The 22,978-nt window shown below is 39.3% G+C and overlaps 1 protein-coding gene across 1 annotated transcript in view; it reads right to left on the minus strand.

Moving 5' to 3' along the window:
• Positions 1-453: 453 nt before the first annotated feature.
• PTPN12 (protein tyrosine phosphatase non-receptor type 12) overlaps positions 454-22,978 on the minus strand; it is a 77,298-nt gene continuing 54,773 nt past the window's right edge. Inside the window, exons 12-18 of the mRNA XM_065637292.1 lie at positions 21,533-21,618; positions 10,842-11,806; positions 6,666-6,743; positions 4,302-4,390; positions 3,469-3,499; positions 2,259-2,375; positions 454-1,657 (exon numbers count right to left, since the gene is read on the minus strand). Of these exons, the coding sequence (XP_065493364.1) occupies positions 1,596-1,657; positions 2,259-2,375; positions 3,469-3,499; positions 4,302-4,390; positions 6,666-6,743; positions 10,842-11,806; positions 21,533-21,618 (1,428 nt within the window). The 3' untranslated portion in view covers positions 454-1,595. The remainder of the gene's footprint in view (positions 1,658-2,258; positions 2,376-3,468; positions 3,500-4,301; positions 4,391-6,665; positions 6,744-10,841; positions 11,807-21,532; positions 21,619-22,978) is intronic.

The raw sequence follows: 22,978 nt of genomic DNA on the forward strand, positions 1-22,978 counted from the left end.
CAGTCAATGGCAAGTTCTGTACTTTTTGGAAGTTAGAACAGAGCGGCTTATCGGGGCATTAGCTCCCTTTTAGCAGAATGGCCCTAAAGGTACAACCAGCAAATTAGACATAACATTTCCATGGCCAGAGCTCAGATGAATAGATAGTTTCACTACCCAAAATAATATACATTCTTCACTTCTCTGGCATTACTGGTAGCCAGAACTTTTAAAGTACTTACTAAAAATGAGGTCCTGAGGGTCGCTACTTTGTTCAAGTACGAGACCTATAAGCTAAGCCAGGCTGCCATCCTTCACCCTATTTTAGTTTGCCTCTGAATACATTTTTTTTCCTTTAAGAGTAAAAACACCCATCGTGAGATTTTGACTTTCTTTAATTTAAAGATTGTATTACAGAAAAGTTTAAGTAAGGAATCCTTATAAGGATTAACTCTTGACATAATATATTGCCAAGATACAGTGTAGCTGCAAGGGCTCTTTGTGAACCTTCATATAAGTTGCTTTCTTACATACACAGTCACTGAACAACAAAAATGGTATTTACCATTTGTAAGAGAAGACAGTGGTATTTAAACAGTCCTTTTACCAGTGCGTTCTGGTTTTCCCAAATTAGAAACACGCCATATTAAAACTGTAAAACCCTATTATACAGAAAGTTGAGAGAGATGAACTTTCTAAAGATTGCAACTGATGAAACATGAAAATGAAAACTAAGGAGTGTTGATTATGCAGAATGGTTTCTCTTTTACTGGCAGGTCAAATATACTAGAAACGTACAAACATTTTCGATAATCTAATTCCAGATGAACTCAAAACACTGAAGTAACATACACAGGCTAAGAGAATTCAATACTGTTCCAAGGCACTTACTGAATCTCCATGACTAGATGAAAACCAGAACAAATTAGATCTGACAATTAAACAGTATATAATATAAAAATAACCTTTTGCTTACAATTTACAAAATGTATTACAATCTTTATCTCTGCTAACCTGCAATTCTGGCTGTGTGTCCAGCAAGTTTTGTAAAAAACCCCAGAAACTATTTTCTAAAACTTCAGGGCAAATAATTTACAAATAAGGTACACAAAAATTTAGATCATGCAGAGATTTCTTACATCTTCTGTTAATATTTTATGATTGCAACTTTATCAAATTATATACTTACTTGCCCTGTACAAAATAATGCATACATGGTAATCAAACGTTAGCAAAAAGTAGTCCATAAACACAATCTGTCAAAAGTATTACTATATTAACATATGTCTACAAGCAGCGTGTAACAGGGTTAAAAGACATTAAGGCAATAATACTTGAAGTTACAAAATAAATCATATGTAATACTTTCTCCTAAGTGTAATAAGGCAGGTAGATGGCCCCAGCAAAAGTTAAGTTGTAATACTGGAATCCACTGTTGTGACCAAGGTTTACGGTTTTGCGTGGGATGCGCTGCAGGAGTGTACCATTCGGTGGTTAGATCTACACTGCTCTGTGTTAGTCGTCCCCCCAAAAAGTGGAATACTATTTTTCTAGTTCTCAGTGGCACTTGAGTTTTCCAGTATAATTTAGTGAGAGTATGTCCATTGGTTCTTGAATCATGTCCATTCTGAAGGTGGCTCTCTTGGTCCTCTGGGCTTTCCACAGCGGTTACCAAAACCTAAGGAAAGAAACTTATTCAATATTTCCAACCCCTCTGACAACGTGGTCTCACAAACGTTGGCAGCAGTCACAAGGGTCACTGTAAGACATGCTCAGCTCCTACAGAAAAGGTTTATTCTCAGGGCCAGGAAATGACTCTGTAGTACTAGAAGCTCTAAAGGCACTATGGCCATAGGAAATACAAATGTGAAAAATATGTAAATAATTATAGTTCACTATTTAAACCTCACTTGGAAAGTACTTCTCAGTAAATATAGTATTACAGCCTTTGTCAGCATTTATTTTGGGTTTTTCCCTTCTCAGTGTAAAGTGGTTTTCTCAGTATTATTTCTGAAATTATTCAGGATTCTACAGAAGTTATATCCTACTTTACTCATTCTATATTTCATACACTCTAAAACACAAAGTGAAGAATGGCTGAAAGGCTCATTCTGGGAAAAACTCAGCAATGCTGCAGAGAGAAGTCGATCTGACTCCATTGGGTTCTGCACCTCGGCGAGTCGGAGGGAGACGGTCGTAGCAGCTCCCCAAAGCAGGACTGTTAATGAACCTGCTGGTTAAGTTACCTAGTGATTACGTTTTGAACGAACTGTAATTACCAATCTCTGTTCCTTCTGCAGGAAATGCTGAAGTTTGACCTCTTGTATTAGTGGAACCAGAAAAAGAAACCTGAGGTAAAACATCAGTTGGTGTTTTGTTGCTTCTTTCAGGACAATCTGGAAAACACACACACATCCCTTACTGTAGCATTGATTTAGTCAGCACTGTGTGAACACTGTTCTTAAGTACAGCTCAGTCCAGAACACAAGTTACATCAAATATTCTTTATAAAAATGACGTTTTAAAAGCCAATTTCTCATTTCTTAAAAATACTTCAAACTTATTTATGAAGCAGATGTTCAATGACAGTGATGCATTCCCATTTGCCAAATATGGATTTTTTGTTTAAGTTTGCATGGACATTTAAAATCTCATGTAGCACCTATTTATAGCAAGAACACACAGTACTATTTAATACATCAATATAAATGCTTCTGTTCATGTTCTTTCCAAAGGTGCTTAAGATATAACTACAGCTTGCATTTCTTGTATAATCAGCCTATTAGCAAAACTGTAATATTTAAAAAACCTGATTTATTTAAAAAACAATCTACCAGGTATTTAACATGCAGCTCTACACAGACTGTACAAGCCCTTTCAAGCAGACACAGAAGATAACAGCAGATACAGCTGAAGCAGGTTGCTGCACAGTTAAGCATCAGCTGATCTACATTTCTTACTGAAACCTTCTCAAAAGAGCAAAAATTAAAGACTTTGGTAAATACAGAACATACATACATTTACACACATCACCGTCAAACTCCTGTTCTTTATGAAATCAAATAAATTAATTCATCAACCTTTACAATTTTCAGAAACACTGGTGTTTTGACAACATACATAGATATCTTCAGAGCCAAAGCCAAGTTCAGTACTTTGAAGTAAGAGATCAGCTTGTTGCAAGACTACTGTAATTTTTAGAGATTTGCCAATAAAATTAAAGCATCGTGGCCTGGAAGTAGCTTTTGAAGTAATCAAATGTGCAACATTTATTTCAAGGTTGGATCATGAAATATTTGTCTATTTCCATAAGAAAAAATTCCCCCCGGTAGTTTCTAATCTTGTAATAAAAATACTCCCAAAACACTTCACCAGTTCAAATGGTTAGGTTACTTCAACTTTCCACCCCTAGGGGGTTACTGCACAGATTAACAGATTAACAACCATCCCTTTTCATATTTAAAAAAAGTAGTCTCTTCCATCACTTACCAGGTAGTACAGGTGAAGTTGTTTTCAAACCCTGTAAATGAGAAATATTTGAAGTCATTCTATAAAATGTGTCCAAAACACTAAAAGAACACCAGAAACTTAAGACAATGAAAACATCTTCAAAAACTAAACAACATCCACAGAAATACCTACTTGTTCCTACATTTCTGACTGGCTATATATAACAATGACAAAAATGCTACAGTAGTTAATAAAGAACTTACTATCAGAACATTAATGCATTTGAATTTTTGCCAGCTGTTTATGCTGAATGACTCTGAGCAACTAGTAGACTGATGTGAAAAGTAAAATCTGATGGGCAGAAATGGGTTTGTTTAAAATAAATATGGATACAAGGAAAAAACTATCAGGCAGTGATGCAGGTTGCCCACGGAGTATATTAAGTTTCCACCTCTGGATGTTTTCAAGACCCAACTGGAAAAAGCCCTGAGCAGCCTGGTCCAAGTCCCTGCTTCACGCAGCAGGTGAGACTAGAGACTGCAATTCTCCTCCAGCTTGAATTGGCCTATGATTGATTCAGGGCAGACAGCAAGCTCCATAAAACCAGCATATTTACACTCTTAAAGCCATAATTTAAATTATATTAAGGATGACTTTTAAAAGTATTGCTGAACTCAGAAAACCAGATAGTTTTCATGAAAGAAAACATGCTCTTAATGCACCAGTTCAGCAGCTGAGGCAGAGGACAAACTAACTAGCTGTAGTCAATCAGCCGCCGTAACTTTTCACAAGTATGTATTTTGTTTTTTGTTGTAGCTCCCAACTGAACTACAAATGACTCATTAGTACAGACTTGTAACTCCTGTACTTACTGTAGAGACTGTTTGTTCAGGAAGATGCTGATCACGCAATATGCTCCACTCAGACTGTGCAACCACAACTGGCTTCGGCAAGGGTGAGCCTAGGAGAAATTAAATCAAACTCAACATACACAAGTTCTCTACAACACAGCATTAGCATTGTGCTATAAAGCAATTTTTAAAAAATTAAATGCTTGTAAAAACATAGAATCATAGAATCATTTTGTTTGGAAGACACCCTCAAAATCATTGAGTCCAACCATAACCGAACTCTAGCACTAAACCATGTCCCTAAGAACCTCATCTACACATCTTTTAAACACCTCCAGGAATGGTGACTCCACCACTTCCCTGGGCAGCCTGTTCCAATGTCCAACAGCCCTTTCCATGAAGAATTTTTTCCTAATATCCAATCTAAACCTCCTCTAGCACAACTTGAGGCCGTTTCCTCTTGTCCTATCACTTGCTACTTGGGAGAAGAGACCAACCCCCTCCATGCTACAACCTCCTTTCAGGTAGTTGCAGACAGTGATGAGCTCTCCCCTCAGCCTCCTGTTCTCCAGGCTGAACAGCCCCAGGTCCCTCAGCCGCTCCTCATCAGACTTGTGCTCCAGGCCTCTCAGCAGCTGCGCTGCCCTTCTCTGCACTCTCTCCAGCACCTCAATGTCTTTCCTGTAGTGAGGGGCCCAAAACTGACCCCAGGATTCCAGGTGGGGCCTCACTAGTGCCCAGTATAGTGGGACAATCACTGCCCTGGTCTTGCTGGCCACACCGTTCCTGATACAAGCCAGGATGCTGTTGGCCTTTTTGGCCACCTGGGCACACTGCTGGCTCATGTTCAACCGCTGTCAATCAACATCCCCAGGCCCCTTCCCCCCAGGCACTTTCCAGCCACTCTTCCCCGAGCCTGTAGCGCTGCCTGGGGTTGGTGTGACCCAAGTGCAGGACCCGGCACTTGGCCTTGGTGAACCTCAGACAATTGGCCTCAGCCCAATGATCCAGCTGGTCCAGATCCCTCTGTGTGGCCTTCCTACCCTCCAGCAGATCAACACTCCCACCCAACTTGGTGTCATCTGCAAACTTACTGAGGGTGCACTCAATCTCGTCATCCAGATCTTTGATAAAGAGATTAAACAGAACTGCCTCCAATCCTGAGCCCTGGGGAACCCCACACAAATCTCTCTCTACATGGAGAGCATTCAAGATAAGGGAAAAATCCACAACATAATTCAGAACACAAGACTGCAGCATTTGCATTCTGGATGTTCATTTCCTTAATTTGGAGGTTTCTAACCAATAGGAGAGTTAGCTTCTTTTTCAATTATGTTTTAAAAATTTTGTAATACCAGCTACACAATAACAGTAGATCCGAAAAAACATCCTAAGTAAAGAAAACATACAAGTCAGGACAGCCGTATCTTTCACTGACATCATGCAAACACACAATCAAAACTGAAGTGTTTTTAGTGATTCCAGTCTTTTGTTTTTTAAGAAAAAAAGCCTTGTTTCTTGTGTTCTTACAGAAAAGAAGCAAGTCCATAATATCCAAAGAAAGGGTCACTTTGACTCTGAACTATCCATGCATATTATGCTCAAGGGACATATTTACAAAACTTAATATAGATACTTTCAGCATAAAAACATTGAAGTACTCCAGCCAAAAATCTTTGAAAGTTTCACAAAGTGACACTAAACAAAAGCCTCGGTAAATAACTACATCACACTAGGGTTTTTGGAAGATACAAAACATCAACCTAATTTATCACTTCATTTAATTTGATCTTTTTTGTATTCTGCCATTACTAACTTGATGAATGAAATACGAAGATATCAGCACATCAATTTGTCAGTGTCAGTTTTCCAGTTACCCTTTTGGTAAAGGCAAAGGGTAAACTATGTTAAACTTAAACAGGGCTTGTTCACTAAGATGCAGTGCTGTATGAAATGCTGTCACCCTTCCTTTGCCCAAGGACGGAGAATCAGGTAAGTGCTGTTCATGTGTTGTCCCATTCCCTCCCTGGGAGCAGCAGGAAACTAAAGTAGCTGGGGAATCCCCTAACTGTACTGCATTTCCCCACTGTATCTCATTTCTGTGCCCTTCAGATTGAAAACCAGCTCCACTAAAATCAATATTGAAGTCTCCAATTACTTAAATATCATGTAACAGCACGCTTAGTCAGAAAACGACAAATAATTTGACTGTCTTCAAGGGCTTCTGAAAGTTAAACCTCAAAATAAGCCATTACACATGCTAGATTTCATTCCATTTCACAATTTGCTCCAACACTTTAACCAGAAAGCAGGGGCATTCAAATACAATACTGAAATGCATTTCACATTTTATTCCAAATTACCACAAAAACATTAAGAACTCACTCTGTTCACTTGCTACTACAAATGACTCTGGTGTCCTTGCTGGGAGCGGGGGAGAGGAATCTTCACTGCTATCAGCATCTAAATCAAATACAACAATTAGATAAGTTAAAAAACACATCTAAATTTTCCTCCTGGATTTTTAGAAGTTGGTCTTTTGACGTGCGAGATCATCCTAATGTTGGTATTAAATTTAAAGCAAAAGGAAAATTTGATTTAAGTATTAGAAAACATTTTGGTTTACCAAATTAATGCCTTGGGAGCAACTTCATGCTAACAACACTATCTCCACATTAAAGGGGTAGAATCACTTTGTGTGTTATGAGAGAATAAGTAAAATACATTTTCAGTCTAAATAACTTAGAGCATGTAAATTTAGGACTGTATTAATGTAGAAGTAGTTACATTGATACAGTCCTAAAATTACATTTGGCCCTTTGAAGGCAACCGCGAGGCTGATGTGGCCCCCCGTGAAAATGAGTTTGACAGCCCTGATTTAGAGGAAAAAACCCTCATCAACTCCAATGAATACTTTTTCTTCATTCTTTCAGAAACAGAAGATAAGCAGAATTAACAGTCTGCACTGGAGTGGTACCATTAGCTTCTTGAGCGCTAACTTGCCCATAACTGTAACCAGAGTAGTTACTGTAATTTAATTGCAGTTCATTACAAGTCTATTTGCAGCCACTGCAAGTGAGCGCTCAGCTCATTCCCACACACTGGCTCCCTGAACCCTTCTGCAGATCCGAGTAACTACACCATTGGTGCCTACCAGCCAAACCACTGATAAAGCTCCCAAACCACGGTAAGAAGCGTGTTGAAAATACGTACAAGCTCTTCAGCTGTGCTGAAGACAATAACTTACTGATGATGAGCAGCAATTTTTTTGTTTTTTCTGAAGTGGCCCTAATCATACTTTCAAAGTCAACACAGCAAAGGTAGCTGGCACTGTGCAAGGACACCCAGTAATGTTGATTTTCAGGACTGTATAACGCAACAGTAAGAACCATAGAATAGTTTGGGCTGGAAGAGACGCTTAAAGGTCACCTAGTCCAACCCCATGCAGTGATCAGGGACATCTTCAACCAGATCAGGTCTCTCAGAGCCCTGTCCAGCCTGGCCCTGAATGTCTCCAGGGATGGGGCATCTACCACCTCTCTGGCAACCTGGGCCAGTGTTTCACCATTCTCATAATAACAAATTTCTTCCTCACATCTAGCCTGTATCTCCTCTCTTTTAGTTTAAAACCATTACCCCTTGTCCTATCACAACAGGCTCCACAAAAAAGTCTGTTCTCATCTTTCTTATAGGTCCCTTTTAAGTACTGAAAGGCTGCAATAAGTTCTCCCCAGAGCCTTCTCTTCTCCATGCTGAACAATGCCAACTCGCTCAGCCTGTCCTCACAGCAGAGCTGTTCCAGCCTCAGATCATCTTGGTGTCCCTCCTCTGGCCTCTCTCCAACAGGTCCATGTGTGTCCCATGCTGGGGGCTCCAGAGGTGGACGCAGGACTCCAGGTGGGGTCTCACCAGAGCAGAGGGGCAGAATCACCTCCCTGACCTGCTGGCCACATTCATTTTGATGCAGCCCAAGATATGATTTGCCTTCCAGGCTGCAAATAAGTTCTAGGGAAGCTCCACATTAACCACTTCTCCAAAGCTGCAAGCCTCAGATTTGCTTCCCTAGTCCATGTTGAGGCCCACCCAGGCAGGCTCCCACACCACCGACATGAGTGACTTACACAGCCCAGTGCAAGGTTTGCAAGCCAGCAGGGTCAACAGGAGCCTGAGGAGACAGCTACCACTGGTGCCAAGAACACAGCCCATCCCCACTCTGCTCAACTAACATCAGCTGCTCTGGCAGCACAAGCCCCACTCCTGCCTGCTCAGGAATTTGGAGCAAAAATTGAACATTTAAAACAATTCAAAGTAGCTGCTGCCACAAGAAGTCTCACCTGGCAAGTGTATTTTACACAGGATTCATAAAAAGATGAAGCCACATGTCAAATAATGAAGCTGTGACGCTTGCCCTGCCAACACACCAGCAGCAAGGACAGGAACTCCATCGCCTTTTACAAGCCACTGTGTTCAAAGTGACTGCTCTGAGACCTGCTCCATCTCGAGTTTACTATACAGCAGAAGAAAACTTTCATTTTTTGAAATAGTCTCTATAAAATCAGGAAATAAAGTCACCATGGAGCACGCGCTAACTGAAATTGAGGGTTTTGGGTTGCTGTCTTGGTTATGTTGCTGTTTGTGTTGTAGGGTTGTTGCTGGTTTGTTTTTGCTTTTAACCCCAGGGTACAACTACTTTTCAGTTCATTTGAATTAAAAAGAGGATTTAATTATGCAGTAAGATCATGCACACCAATAGTTATAGTTCAGTAACTAGGGCACTGGTGTTTACAGGGAAGCTTCACTGATGACTGTACCCACACACCCAGCTTCAGACAGAAGAGGCCCAAACAAGTACCAAAATGGAAAAGCCACTATCAAACAGCTTAGGATCACTGGTGCAAAGCAATCCTACCCTATACTCTTGAGTCCCAGATGGATTGCAAGACCCGCAACCTGAATATAAAATCGGAAGTGTTCACTGTCATAAAAAAGGGAACAGATATACCCTCGATAACAAGAGACATTAAACACAATTAATATAAAATTTTAAGCCACTTCTGTGAAATCAGCAGCATACCAGCATCACAGAGGCTGTACTGTTGTCAGGATGTTTCTGATACACAGTTACACGAAACAAATTTGAGTAACATTTTCCCATTTTTTATCACATTTGTGACACATCACTTATTTGCATATGCTTACAGTATCTACATAAAGAGATGTGTAGCGAGGTAATGATTTTCAAACAGTGATAAATAATGATTGCTCTGGGAGAGAGGAAAGAAGCCTGGCTAAAAGCAGTGTTGGAAAAATACTATAGCATGGAAAGCTACCAAAAACAAAGCCAAGGAGGACTGCTTGGTATAAACGTTGCAGTAGCTATGACATAAAGGGCTTTGTCTCTGCTATCTGGAGCATTTTTAAAGTGTCACAGAGTTAAAAACGTACAGGTATGTGCAAGTATTGTTGTGTGTGTACACAATGTCACAAAACCTATAGAAACAGATCATTTTTAAAGCTGCAAAATAGTTCACGTTTCTGACTTTGGGTGAAAACTGAGTTCTCAAAGCACATATGTTCAACACAGGTGGCTCTGCATCTTGCACCACACACTGAGCCCCGCTCCAGCTCAGAGGGTCACACGTCTGCACACGCCGAGGCCGTCGCTGTGCAGGGCTCCCAGCACAAGCCTGGTCTCACACAGCAGCTCACATTCCCCTTCCAGCTCCACAGCCTTGCTATGTGCTTTGTTGGACTCTGCACACACAGTGACCGAGGCCTGACCTGCTCTTGCCAGCCACATCCTCCATCTGATCTAGGTGTGCCAGCCTGACAGAAATCTGAATCTGCACATTTCAGGACCCTTTTGCCTTCAATAAGTGGCAATGTAACTTTTTACAGAAGCAGTTTTGCAAACTTCCCTTGCTCAAAAAATTCCATAAGGTGGTGAAAGACTTAAAGCAACTGAATAATTTTCTAAGCACCACTAAAGCAGAACTTAGATTTTTACATCAACAGCACTATTACTTGTTTCCCCTGGCCACATACAGAAAAAGAAGAAAGCAGAGTTAAATATTTACAATGCTATCAACATGCGGAAGCCAAATCATGAGCAACTTCAAAGACTGATAGAGTGAAAGAGGTTACATCTGCATTTTTAGGACCAGCACATCAACCAGTAAGCATGAATTTCATGTGTTTGGACAAGCCTGTTCAAAATACTTCAACTACCCAAAACTGCTGTTATTATAGACACTTCCTTGAAATCGGATGCGAATCAAAAAAATGCACCAGTTAACACAGAAAACTGCAATTACAGATGCATTCATACCTCACAATAAAGCTTTTGAAGCAGCTTATCAGTCTGTAGTATGAGGAGTGTAACAGACATAGCTCACATGCGAAATGAAAACCGGGAGGAAAAAAGTCACACACTTTCTGAAGCTGCCACACACTGTTTAAATTTACATTTAGAAAATTGCATTGGAAAGAAGTTTATGTTGTCCAACTCCACAGAGGCAACCAGGTTAAAGAACAGCACTTCTGAACCACAATGAAACCTACCTTTGCCATCTTCCGAACACATTACAGCTGTTAAGTCTTGCCGAGCGATAGACATTGGCAACACTTTTCTGGCAGAAATGTTTTCAGCGTTAGTGGCAGCAGAAACTGTGGCACTTGCGGTTGAAACATTAGAAGCGCTTCTGCTCATGGCTCCATCAAAGTTCATCTCATCTGTGTCAGAATCATCTGAATGAAGAGGATTAGTAAAACAGAGGGGTGCTCGAACAGAAATAGGAGTATGATCAACATTATCACTGGAAGGATGTTCAACTGTGGTGTTTGATACCAGAGAGAGAGTTTTAACACCGTGACATAAGATGTCTGAAGACACATTTTCAGACACCGATGTACGCAGTGCACTTTCAGGCCCATGCAGTGACCACATGGCATGTCCCTTTTCCGTCAGAGGCAGCCGATCTGGTCTTGGTGGAGTATCAGAAACCTGCTGACTCTGCAGACTTTCTGGTGAAGGTATTAAGGCTGTGCTAGACTGTGGCACGCTGCATTCCATACACGAGTTTTGAGAAGCATCTACAAACGAATCTCCTGAAACCTGTTCCTGTGGCTTAAAGCTCTTATCGGTTACACAGGATGACACAGACTTGATTTTCATTGCGTGGCCCCTGTTCAACAGGGAGTTCCCATCAAAACTTCGTGGTCCCTCCTGAAGAGGTACCTTCTTGATTTCAAAGCTTAAGTTGCGCTCCAGCCTTTTCCCTGCACATTCACTGGGTTCATTCTTCCCTGAATGTTCTGTTGACTTATTATAATTCTCGTTGAGGTCTGTTGAATGTTCTGATGAAACCATGTGCAAAACTGGCTTTGGATGGTATCTGTCATTGTCCTGCCACACAGTAGTGACTGTTGGATAAGCTGATGGGGGAGATGGTGTTAAGATCGGTGGTACTGGCTGAGGCTCTGGAGGCTGCAAAATTTCTTCTTTAGCATCTCCTTCTACAAGGCAACTGCAAAATAAATAAGAAAAAGTGTAAGTTTTCTGTATTTTGACAATATTTAGATATCTATCCATCTCTCTCTGCAGTAGTAATGCTTTCATATCCATACTGAACTATAAGCAGTGTTTCACTTACATTAAGACAACAGTCATAAAATAGGATTAATAGGGTAGGCAAGAACTAAATCACCACTCAAAACATCTTTCAGATTATCAGAAAGGCATACATTCAGGCCACAACTAATCCTCACTGATGGTTCAAAGACTGCTCACATCCTGTCCCAGAAGCATTTTTTCAAAGGCTCTATAAGAAAGGCCCTCTTGTGGCAGGGTTTCAGTATGGTTTTGCTTTCTTCTTTAAGAAGTGCCTCAGAGGAACTTAACATACAGAGTAGTTTTCAATAAAGCCAAGAAAAATTTATTAAAAAAAGCCTTAGAGCCTGCTTAATACCAAATATTTTCTTTTTTTTCCTGAACATGTCCAGCACAATTTTATTTTTATATTTGTGTATTTAATAGTTTCACCATAGTTGTAAGGCTAATGGTGCAGACCCAATTTAGCTGCTGTACGATGCACACTGTACAAAAACCATTCACAGTAGAATATATGAACCAAATTACAGTGCAAGTTAGTGAGACCACAGCACTTGTTATTGCAGTTCATCTTAAGCTACTTAAAAGGAGAAGCTCATCAGGCATATGATCAATGAACTTCCGGAAGAGATGCAGAATATTTGACTACAAGCATTTTGCACAACAAAGGTCTACAAACAGGAATTAGGCATTTTCATTCAGACCCTTTAAAAATATTTCCTTTCATTATGTAAGACTAGTAACAGCAATAACTGAGGTGCAAAACAAATGTGTGACAAGAACAGAAATATGACCAAACAGTTTAAAGAAATTATACTTTCAACCCAGCCAGATAAATCAAAGCACAATGGACTATGGTTTGCAAAGAAGTATAATTTGGCAACATGCTTGAGCTGAGAAACCAGCCCATTTTCTGTACAAAGCTCAGAACACTTCCTGCTGTTGGCAGAGATGTCCTTCATGGGGAAGTAATAAATCCTCTACACAGGCCAGCACATAGTGTCCAAGACATTAATATTTAGAAGACAGATGCTCCCATCCCCCCATATTAGGGGAACAGACAGCTCTAGGGTCACAGAGTCTTTACTGGCAAGTTAGGTGGTCCCAGCAATCGAATAACCTGGAACAAGCAGGACTCAGTCAAATCCTTGTATACCTTTCATTTTTTTGTGGATAATCTATGCCGGAGGCATCATAAATCACCTAAATCCAGCCCTGCAGCAGGAGACTTGGAACCATCCCTTGGAGATCAGGTTCTAGCAAGACACGCTCTTCCCCTGAAAATGAGTCACCAGATGACCTTGGACTGCACCTTCCTTTCACAATCCAACATACTAAAGAACTGAATCTATTCAGTAGAGTGTTCACAGTCCCCTTGTGAAATACTTTTATTTGCAAATGAATTCAAGGCTACACACCAAAAGCCAGAAAGCAGAGGCTTCCAAAAAGGCGAAGACTCTTGCTACCTGCTAGACGACAGATGACGGTGACAGTATTCTCCTGCTGCATTCGTGTAAAACCTGGAAGAGGACAGCATATCTGGCAGGTCTGGACAAGGTGTGCCAGTAATAACTCATGTTGTAAGGACCAGCAGGATGATGTGCAGATTATATTCCCCAGGCCCTGTGACTTCAGGCTATTTAAATGGTATTTCCATTAGAGCAGCAGTAGTTAATCATACATTACTCACTCAGATGAAGAATGAGAATGAAAAAGTATTTGTGGTTTAGAGAATTAGCAGATTCTATGGAAGAAAAAGAAATCTCATAATGGGCCACCAGCTACCTAAGGAAACCAGACCTCCAGAGCTTGTAGGTGGAGTCTAGCATCTAAATACAGGTTGCCAGTCAACCTGAAACAGCCTGTGTCCAGCTCTACCACTATCTGCCTCGCTCCAACAAATCTTTCACAAAGCCCAAATCTTTCAAAACCCCACAAAGCCCAATCAGGAGTCTAACATTGACTTAATAAATTTTAGCAACTGCACGGCAGCTCCAAGAAATCTCAGCCAGCCACGCACATAAGATGTTCAGAAATAAGAGGTGGGTCTTTCAGATCCTTTTTAATCAGACAACTACCTACACCAAGAAAGGTTGTCACTACTGCCAAAACATTACTGAGACTGTTCACAGCCATGGACAGACAAGACCAAAGATATTAACATCATATCTTGTCTGACTATAACACAAATACCTAAAAATAGCCATTCTGAGATTTGATAAATCAATCACTTCACTTTGAAGACTGACAAAGGCTAACATCTTCTCCTGCACTTGTTGAGTACGGCATTTTGCTTTCCAAGACAAGTCTCCATCTTCTTTTTGTTGCTCCTATTAGGTCTGAAAAAGCCTTCTTATTTGAGATAACATGGGCTAATAACACAGCTCTATTGGCCAGAGAATTTATAATTTATATCCTACATTAATAAGAAAGAATGAATTAAAAAGAAAAAAGTAGAAAGGCTTTTAAGAAAAAAATGCAGAGCAAGAAGTTACACTCCATATCCTTTCAGTACTGTTTATCCAGCAACCCCTGGTGAGGTTTCTTCTCATACTGTTCACATTTGCCAGTCTGTCTTTGTCAGACAGCAAGAGAAGCAGCAAGAATGATTTGAAAATCTTGATCTTATCTTCAAAGTTGTTACTGGAGAGCAGAGCAGACAAATAAAAAACCCAACAGCTACAAAACTGAGTTGCCACTTCTTCCCCAAGGGCATTGTTTACACGGAACACAAAAAAAAAGGCGTTAAGTCTGAAACACACTGGTTCCACTATGCTGGAATAAGGCCATGAGTGGGGTGGCTTCTAGGAGTTCCAGCGAATAGGGCTGAAGACCAAACCCTTGCACAAGAATTCCTGACTGAAAGGCATCAAACGGGCTCTTGTGCCTGGTCTTTATGTCACATCACAAACCAAATCAAAGCAACACTATTAGCTCCTCTCCTTGCAAATGAGGCCTAAGGAGGACTTAGCCAGTGCCAAATCTTGAGACTATCACACCAATGTAAACACACCTGAATCTTCTACAATACTGAAAGCAGACCTGCCTTGGACAGACTGCAGCATCAGTTTTATCCCTGGGATTGTATTAGCACCAAGTTACAGCGGTATGGGATGGGTAACCAAAATCCTTATACAGGGGACTCCAAACTGAGAACTGCTTGGATTTTCAGTTTATGAACATGCCCACCCACTGAAGTACTGCAAGCTGCCCAGCTTCGAAGTTATCTTCTACAAGTTATTGTATCTTTGTACCTGGATAACCCCAAATCCTCCTGCAGGTCTCCCTGGTGTCTTCTTCCATTCTCTGCCCATCTGGCTCCTGTCACAAAGGGCTGGGCCTCAGATTCCTTCTGTTCCCCCCCAACCTGCACTTGTATATTAAAATTCATCTTTACATCAAGACAGGAGGAACACAAAGCACATCAAAACAACTTAATAAAAAGTAATTTAGGAACTGTTTTGCCTCTAGATGTTCTTGAAAAATGAACATGCTTGAGAATAAGCTGTTTGCTTGTATTTGTAAAGATAAGCCAAGGAAAAAAGTCAGTCTTAGTCCAACTTAATACACGCTAAGGAGGACAGCAGAATTTCCCTTGGATTTCTCTCCTCTGTTCTGAGGGGGCGAGAGAGACAGAGCAAGTTCACTTGCATAAATGGTTACATGCCCCCTTTACCAGCAGTGATGCTCAGTAATCTCCACTAAATCCTCCCACTGAAAATGAGGTTTTTCCCTTATTGACCTCATTTTCCTGACCCAGAGTTATACGTGCAGCCAGAAAAACTAATTTCTTATCTGGTAGGGACATACCATTAAGCATTACAATTAGCTAAAGAAGCAAATTAGCATTAAACCAGATATGACAAGATTATAGGCCCATAATACCAGTCAAAATTCATGAAGTTCTTGGCTGATTACTGTTTAATGAAATCACTCCCCCATTCGCTTCACTAGTAAACAGAACCCCCGTGTACACAAAGAGCCCACTGAGAGGTCCGTGTAGAACTGCTAAGCCAGGAAACACAGCAGCTGTCAGCAGCCTACAGCTCATAGCCCTGCAGAACCGTCTTCCTCGTTCACAGCTAAACAGAGTTAGTAAAATATTCCCCATTATATTTGATGTTCTATTTCATTCCCTCACTCTTAAATGCAAGCTTTCAGTGATCAAACAAGAAATTATCTATTAAAAGAATTCTTTGCCTTATTTAATATCGAATAATATTCATCCTCAGAAAATGGGATGCCCACATAATATTCTGATTTTTGTTTGCTTGTTTTTTTAAAGGAAATAGATGCCACCCAGGATTTCCTGGTTTTCTATGAATATGTAACAATTTTTCTATTTTACTGACATCACAGTATTATTATTTCGCATGTTCTGCCTTGCAGATAACGGTTCTGACTCTTTCTACAAAGAGGAAACACTAGGATATGTATACCTTTAAGACGTCTCTGTCTGTAGCTTATTTTTTAAAATCTTGCCAGAGAAACTTGGGCATTTTGGGCTGCCACATAATGCTTTCTTTGGGCATCTCCTCCAACAGCTATGCTCTATAGATACTTCTCCCCCCAGAGGCAGAAAATTACCCAAAGATGAACTACTAATATTATTCCAAACAACAGGAGACCGTACAGTAAAAACAGCGTGATTTAAATTACCAGGAAACTAATACAAAGCTCATGAAAGAGGATATTGTGACAGAAAACAGTCAGTGAACCAAAGAACACCAGAAAGAGAAAGCTTCCCCATATTAGACCTTTAAATTAAGCCTGCATTGCTTTTTTATATTGCACAAGCAAGCATTTCTCAAGTCCATTTGTAAAATCACACTGTGCAATAAAAACCAGAGCGCCTCCTCATAACTCAGCCTTGACAGCGTCTCTTCACATATAACTGCTACTGATTATCTTTAATTCCGCTGTCTCTGCGCTTCCTCATACGTAACTGCAGACGGAATTTCCCAAGGTGAGCAGGGCAGCTTTCCCATCACTCTTATTGCCACACAACCTGAGCAGCTGCTGCAGCGCCTTATGCCAAAGACCTCCACACTCATGGCTCCTCAGCTGTGAGGTAAACCATGCACTAGGTAATAACGTTTTAAAATTATTTGTCAAAATAAAAATGAATTGTCAAAAGTACTATAGTTTTTTTTTTTTTAAAAAGCCTCCCACAGCTTTCCACCAAAAGTGTATACAGGCAGGGGAAAAAAAAGCAGCAGCAATGGCAACACTATTTTTGCCTTTTTTTTCTGCAATATATTCTAAATTTTTAGAATGTTTTAAAATCTAAGCCATTTTAGCCCTAATGGAAAAGAGCTTATATTATTAAAGCAGGGCACCATGGGTTCAGATTTAAATGAAAGTTGGCCAGTGTTCAAAAGAAAAAAACCCCACTCAAGTAATCCACGGTTATTCTATGCAGCATACTGTACAGTTTTATTTTTAAATATGCCAAGGTCATGGAATGCAGCTGCTGTGATCAACCAAAAATAGATACCAAGCTCTACATCCTCCCTCATAATTAAAATAGGAAAATTAAACTCAATGTAAGCAGGCTGAAGCTAGACAACCACATTATTCTACTTAAGCATTAAATCACTGCCATCCACATGGAAGAAAAGCTGCAGTTCAGTGAAACTGTCAGATTACACTACAGATAATTTCTACAAAAGTATAAGGAATTAATAAAAATAACCAACTGCTGAACTTTTATTGTAAAAATTGCATGAGGCTTTTTTTTGGTAATTGTTAACATACAAGTCAGAGTGCTGACTAACAAGGAACACCAATCAATGGTTTTAATCTTAGCTTTGCAGCAGATGCAAAGAGAGGGTTCTGCAGGGCTTAAACCTAAACAGAATCACACATAACCCTTGAAATGTATTTAATGTCATAAGATTGAAGTCCAAGCATAATCTGAAGAAAAGTTAAACTGCTACAGTATTTTACCATTTCTCCTTCAGACAGTGGCACATAGCTCTTCACTACAGCACATACAAAAAAGCCATTACCTCATCTTTTCTTTTTGTGAGTTTCTGCCTCTGTTTCTCCACTTTTTCAAATTGCAGTTGAACATGAAAATGAAGAATTTTCTATAACCAAGCCTGATTAAAAACAAACAACCCCTTTTTCCAGATACTTTAGAACGAATTATTAACACAAGTATTTCAAGGACAATTCCTTAGGGGTATTAAGATGATCCCTCTGAATCCTGAAGTACCAATCCTGGCTTCTAGATCTGAAGTAAAAGCTCCAGCTGTGCAGTTACGCAAAACCATGTACAGTCCTAGATTGCAAATTTAAAACTTTTGTTCTTTACAGTCTTCTACCTAAACAATAAAATAAAAGCATACTTATGGCCTCTTCCTGCCTTAACCTGAAAATAGTGACACATGTCTAACAAAGCACGTGGTCCTCCAAATAAATTTAATGTAGATGTAAGTTGAAGGTGACTTTCACAAGCAGTGATCATAAACTGCAACGCCAAGCAATTTCTAGAGTAAGGCCCTGATGTACACGCTCATGAGTTGTTCTTGCTAATCTTCGTAATAATCAAGGGGTAATATTTGAATTGTTTTTAATGTTGACATCAAATGCAGATAGACGTTAACCTAAATGACTGCTTTTACATCTTGTACAGCAAGTGTGAATTACATTAAAGCATTATAAGGTTATGAAAGGTTGAAAGACTAATACAATTCCAGAGCCTTTACAAAACAAGTAGTTAGATGCTTCATAGTGAGTTGATAAAAGTTAAGAAAATTCCAATTAAATGCTGATCAATACCCTAAAGATAATTGTAACTTCCAAGAAGAGACAGACATAGAAGTAGTCAAGAAAAGTACAATTAGAAAGTTGTACTTTGTAGAACTCCTTTCCCAAGACATCCCAAGCCAAAGCAAATACTAAAAGGATTAATTATGCTCCCCAAATAAGCTTCCAATCTTACATGTCAAAAGTATTTACTAAACTTCTTCAGAGACAGTGCATGTACAACTCAAGCACACATTTGGCTGGCAACCTAAAAATGTTACTGAACAAAATATTTTAAGCAAGTTCCCAGATAAAATTCTAAATCAAACTAAAAATGTGGGTTAAACTAGATTTCTTCTGAGTAGTTACTGAATATGAACTTGTCTGTAAAGGCAACAACTCTTCAACACAGTGTAAAAACACTCACTACAGAAAAGATTCAGACAAATACCTAAAATAGTTGTACCAAGATATTTTAGTCACAGCAATGTCAAGAAAAATAATAGACATGAAAAAAGTTGTAAGAACAGTTTGGGGAAAAAAGCTACAGATGCAATAAGGAGATGTATCATGTTTAGCAGTTTCCTTTTCCATATGGGGATTAAATTAGAATCTTTCATGGATTCTGCTCTCCCATCTTCCCCAGGAAAAGGATGTCAACCTGTGCCAGAAAATCCACAGTACACAAAATGTGTCTCCAAGTCCTGACTGAGCCAGGCTGCGGATATGTAAAACTACCTCCCACATCAAGAAAAACCATCCTCGGTAGTGGGAATAGCAAATCAAGCCTTCCCTCAGAACCATCTTCCATGAGGGGTGTAATGAATTGTTTTTCAAAAATAATCTCCATTTGAAAAAGACAACGGCTTTGCTAAAAGCTTCCATTTATTCACCCCTAAGGAACCAATCTTCCTGCCAGTGCTGGCAGATGGCAGAGTATGAGTTCATGGAAGCAGGCCTAAAGAAGTCCAGGTTCTAGAACAGAGATTAAAAGATTTTCACTTCATAATGCAGCAAGTAAAAACCAATGCAATGCAGATAAGGCAGAACAGATGTGGCCTAAAACATGAATTATGCATATATGATTATTAAATGAATATTAAAAAATGACAAAAAACCTAGGAATATGTAAGATTATTTCAAGGAACAGTAATAAGGAAACTACCTATTGAACAGAAATCATATCTAAGTTCAGTGACCAAATTTCAAGAAGAGCTTGGAATTCATGAACACAGGTTAACAGACTGTCATCATCTTAATCTATATAATTGAACAAAATCACATTACCATTAATCTAAATAAGGTAAAAAATGCTGTTACCTACGTAGCATAAACTGTGCCATTTGTTCATGAAAAGCCTCAACTCATTTCCATCTCTTTCAATGTCCTGTTCTCCTCTAACTTCTGCTTGACATAACTAGTGCTAAGTTAACTACAACAGCTACTCATTTTTATCCTGCTGTACCATTAGCCACTGTTACACATTATTTCCACAGTCATCTTATTGCAAATACCATCTCTGGGGCCATTAAAGAAGTTGAGCAATAGGTCTATTTATGGTAGTTCTCAGATACCCTCATTAGAATGGGTGTGCAATATTCCAAATGTGGTTCAAATCACTAGTTGATGGCAAAGTGGAACACTTCCACACCCAGCTTTAAACTATATTTATTCCTGTGACAAGAAGATTATGTTGCAACACTGAATATATACACACAATGCCACCCATTCTGAGTCACTAATTTTCAGATGGCTTTCTATACCCAATTTCATTTTCTATATATATACACATGTCTAAACTTCCTTTTTTACCAAATCCAGAATATTTTAGGATTCAAAATTCATTTTACTGTATAATCACTGCTCTCATCTTGCTAGCACTTCAAAACCAGGCTCACTTCACAACATCATTTGTATCCCACCAAAAGCAGTACTGGAAAGAAGGGGTTAATTCTCATCTTCTACCTTTAACCACTGAGGTATCAAATCAATAGAAATTCCCACTACTGACCTGACCTTGCACTACTCCGGTCTGATTATCTTGTAAAGCAGTAAAACTACTCTCCTTACATGACTAAAAGTTATGCAAGAATATTAAGTGGCTGGTGGTTTCTTAGGTCATTCTACAACTTCAGGAAACTCAAGTTCTTACCTTAAATATCTGTTTAACTACAAGTATTGTAGCACAGGCAAGATCACCTGCTGAAGGTCCTGCAAGCCTTCCAGAAACTACCCAGGGAACTTAAGCGTTTACTTCAGGAGAGTTGCTTCTTTAGCCAACACTCAGGTTTGGTGCCCATTTTAGGTGGAGAAATCTGCTAGTCCAGTTTTACTTTCGGCTTCCTTCAAGTCAAGTCTATATATTTGAAGAGCTAGAGAGGATTTTCTTTTTCTTCTATCGAATGAAAGGACTGGTGAAGCCAACTTTTCCTCTCATTAACAAAACGCATTTTTTGGCATATTTTAGTCAATAGCAGTACTTGTCTGTGAGGTAATGTTTTCTTGAATAATGGATATTTTTCATTGTGTTCTTGTCTCCAAAATTGAGTTCAGTCATTATTTAAGCCTATTTTGAAGTATATTTTGCTACTATCACCTAGCTGAATTAGAGCACAAGTAGATCTAACATCTGACTGCTGAAGCGGTGTACTTGTCTACTCACATGTAGTCCTTGCATTGGTATATTCAAACACATATGCTTCAAAGATATTAAAGCTTATATTTACAGATCAAATTACAATACTCCTACTTGTATTATATATATATTTCTATTTATAAATAGAAAAAACATCTTAAAAGTCTTTATAGTACCAGTAGTTTTAGTCTATTTATTATTTATGAAGCATGTCAATCTGTCTGCTTAAAATAGTACATTAACATGTTTAACTACCTGCGGGTCCGTGGAGGCTTTGGTGGAGGAGAATCCTGTTTCTCAGCATCTGAAGAACTGACAGCATTCTCTGTATTATTTTCATCCTGATTAAAAGGAAAAAAGTTTTCATTCATGGCTGTAAAGTCAATACACACAACACTTAAACTGTAAGGTCCAAAGATCCATAGTGATACTTGAAAATAAGGTACAACAATATCACATGTTTTTGGCTATCATCTAGAGATCACTTTCAAAATTACATCCAGATTAAATTCTGCTCTAAATTCACAACATGATTTTGTATATCCGACATCAAATTTTTCAGACTGAACATTGTTTCATATTTTAATTGTATAATCTGTTGGAGAAAATTCTCAACATCTAATCTATCAGGTTAGTGTAAGCAAGCTCCCTTATGTCCTCCAAATTATTCATATTGAAAGCATTTACTTTCTAGTCAAATTATTTTCATTCGTACAATCAGTCCATTGAAAGTAAGACTAATTTACAGTGTAGTAGGAAACAGAGAATTTCAGCTATTGTAAATTGACAAGTGGATAAGATTTAACACATTGTTCTAAAACACTTCTGAACACCTCTCCTTTGCGTACAATGAAGTTTAACTTAATCAGCAAAGCACGAAGACTTATTTTGTTGTAGGAGGATGATAAATATAAGATATATGTTTAATATATGTATATATTTAAAAATATATGTATCCACACACATTTATATACATATGCATATAAAATACTGTTGTGGGTTAACCCCAGTATACAGTTAAGCATCACAAAGCCACTCACTCACTTCTTACCCCCAACCATGGAGGGGGAAAAAAAGAAAGGCAACGAAATTTGTGGGTCAACATAAAACTGTTCAGTAAGCAAAGTAGTAGAAGAGAGAAAAAAACTAAGAAAACAAGTGGTGCAAAAGCAATTGACTCAGCACCTCCCACAGGCAGACCTATGGCCAGCCAGTTCCTGAACCCAGGATGGCCAGCCTTCCCAAACCCCCACCTTCTCCCTCTCTATTGCTGTTATGTGACATCACGGAATAGCTCTTGGGTTGGTCTGGGACACCTGCGTTGTTGTGTTCCCTCCCAACCTCCTGTGCACCCTCCAGTCCATGCACTGGGATGCAAGGTCAGGAACAAGCAGTGTTGACACTGCAAACACTGTTCAGCAACAGTGGGAACACCAGTGTCACTGGCATGTTTTGGTCACAAATCTAAACCACAGCACCCCAAGAACAGCTATGAAGAATGTTAACTCCAATCCAGCCAGACTCAGTACAAGTATGTATAAATGTATACATATGAAAATCAAAAAAACATGCAAGAGTAAAGCTGATATATTAATTAATACCATTTCCATACACATGCCACAGCCAAAGATCCAACAAAACCAAGGAGGGCCTCAGTGTTATCTTGAGTTTATAACATACTTCACCTAAACACTTTTCTTG

Source organism: Caloenas nicobarica, chromosome 1 (genome assembly GCF_036013445.1).
Source record: "Caloenas nicobarica isolate bCalNic1 chromosome 1, bCalNic1.hap1, whole genome shotgun sequence".
NCBI classification, from domain to species: Eukaryota; Metazoa; Chordata; class Aves; order Columbiformes; family Columbidae; genus Caloenas; species Caloenas nicobarica.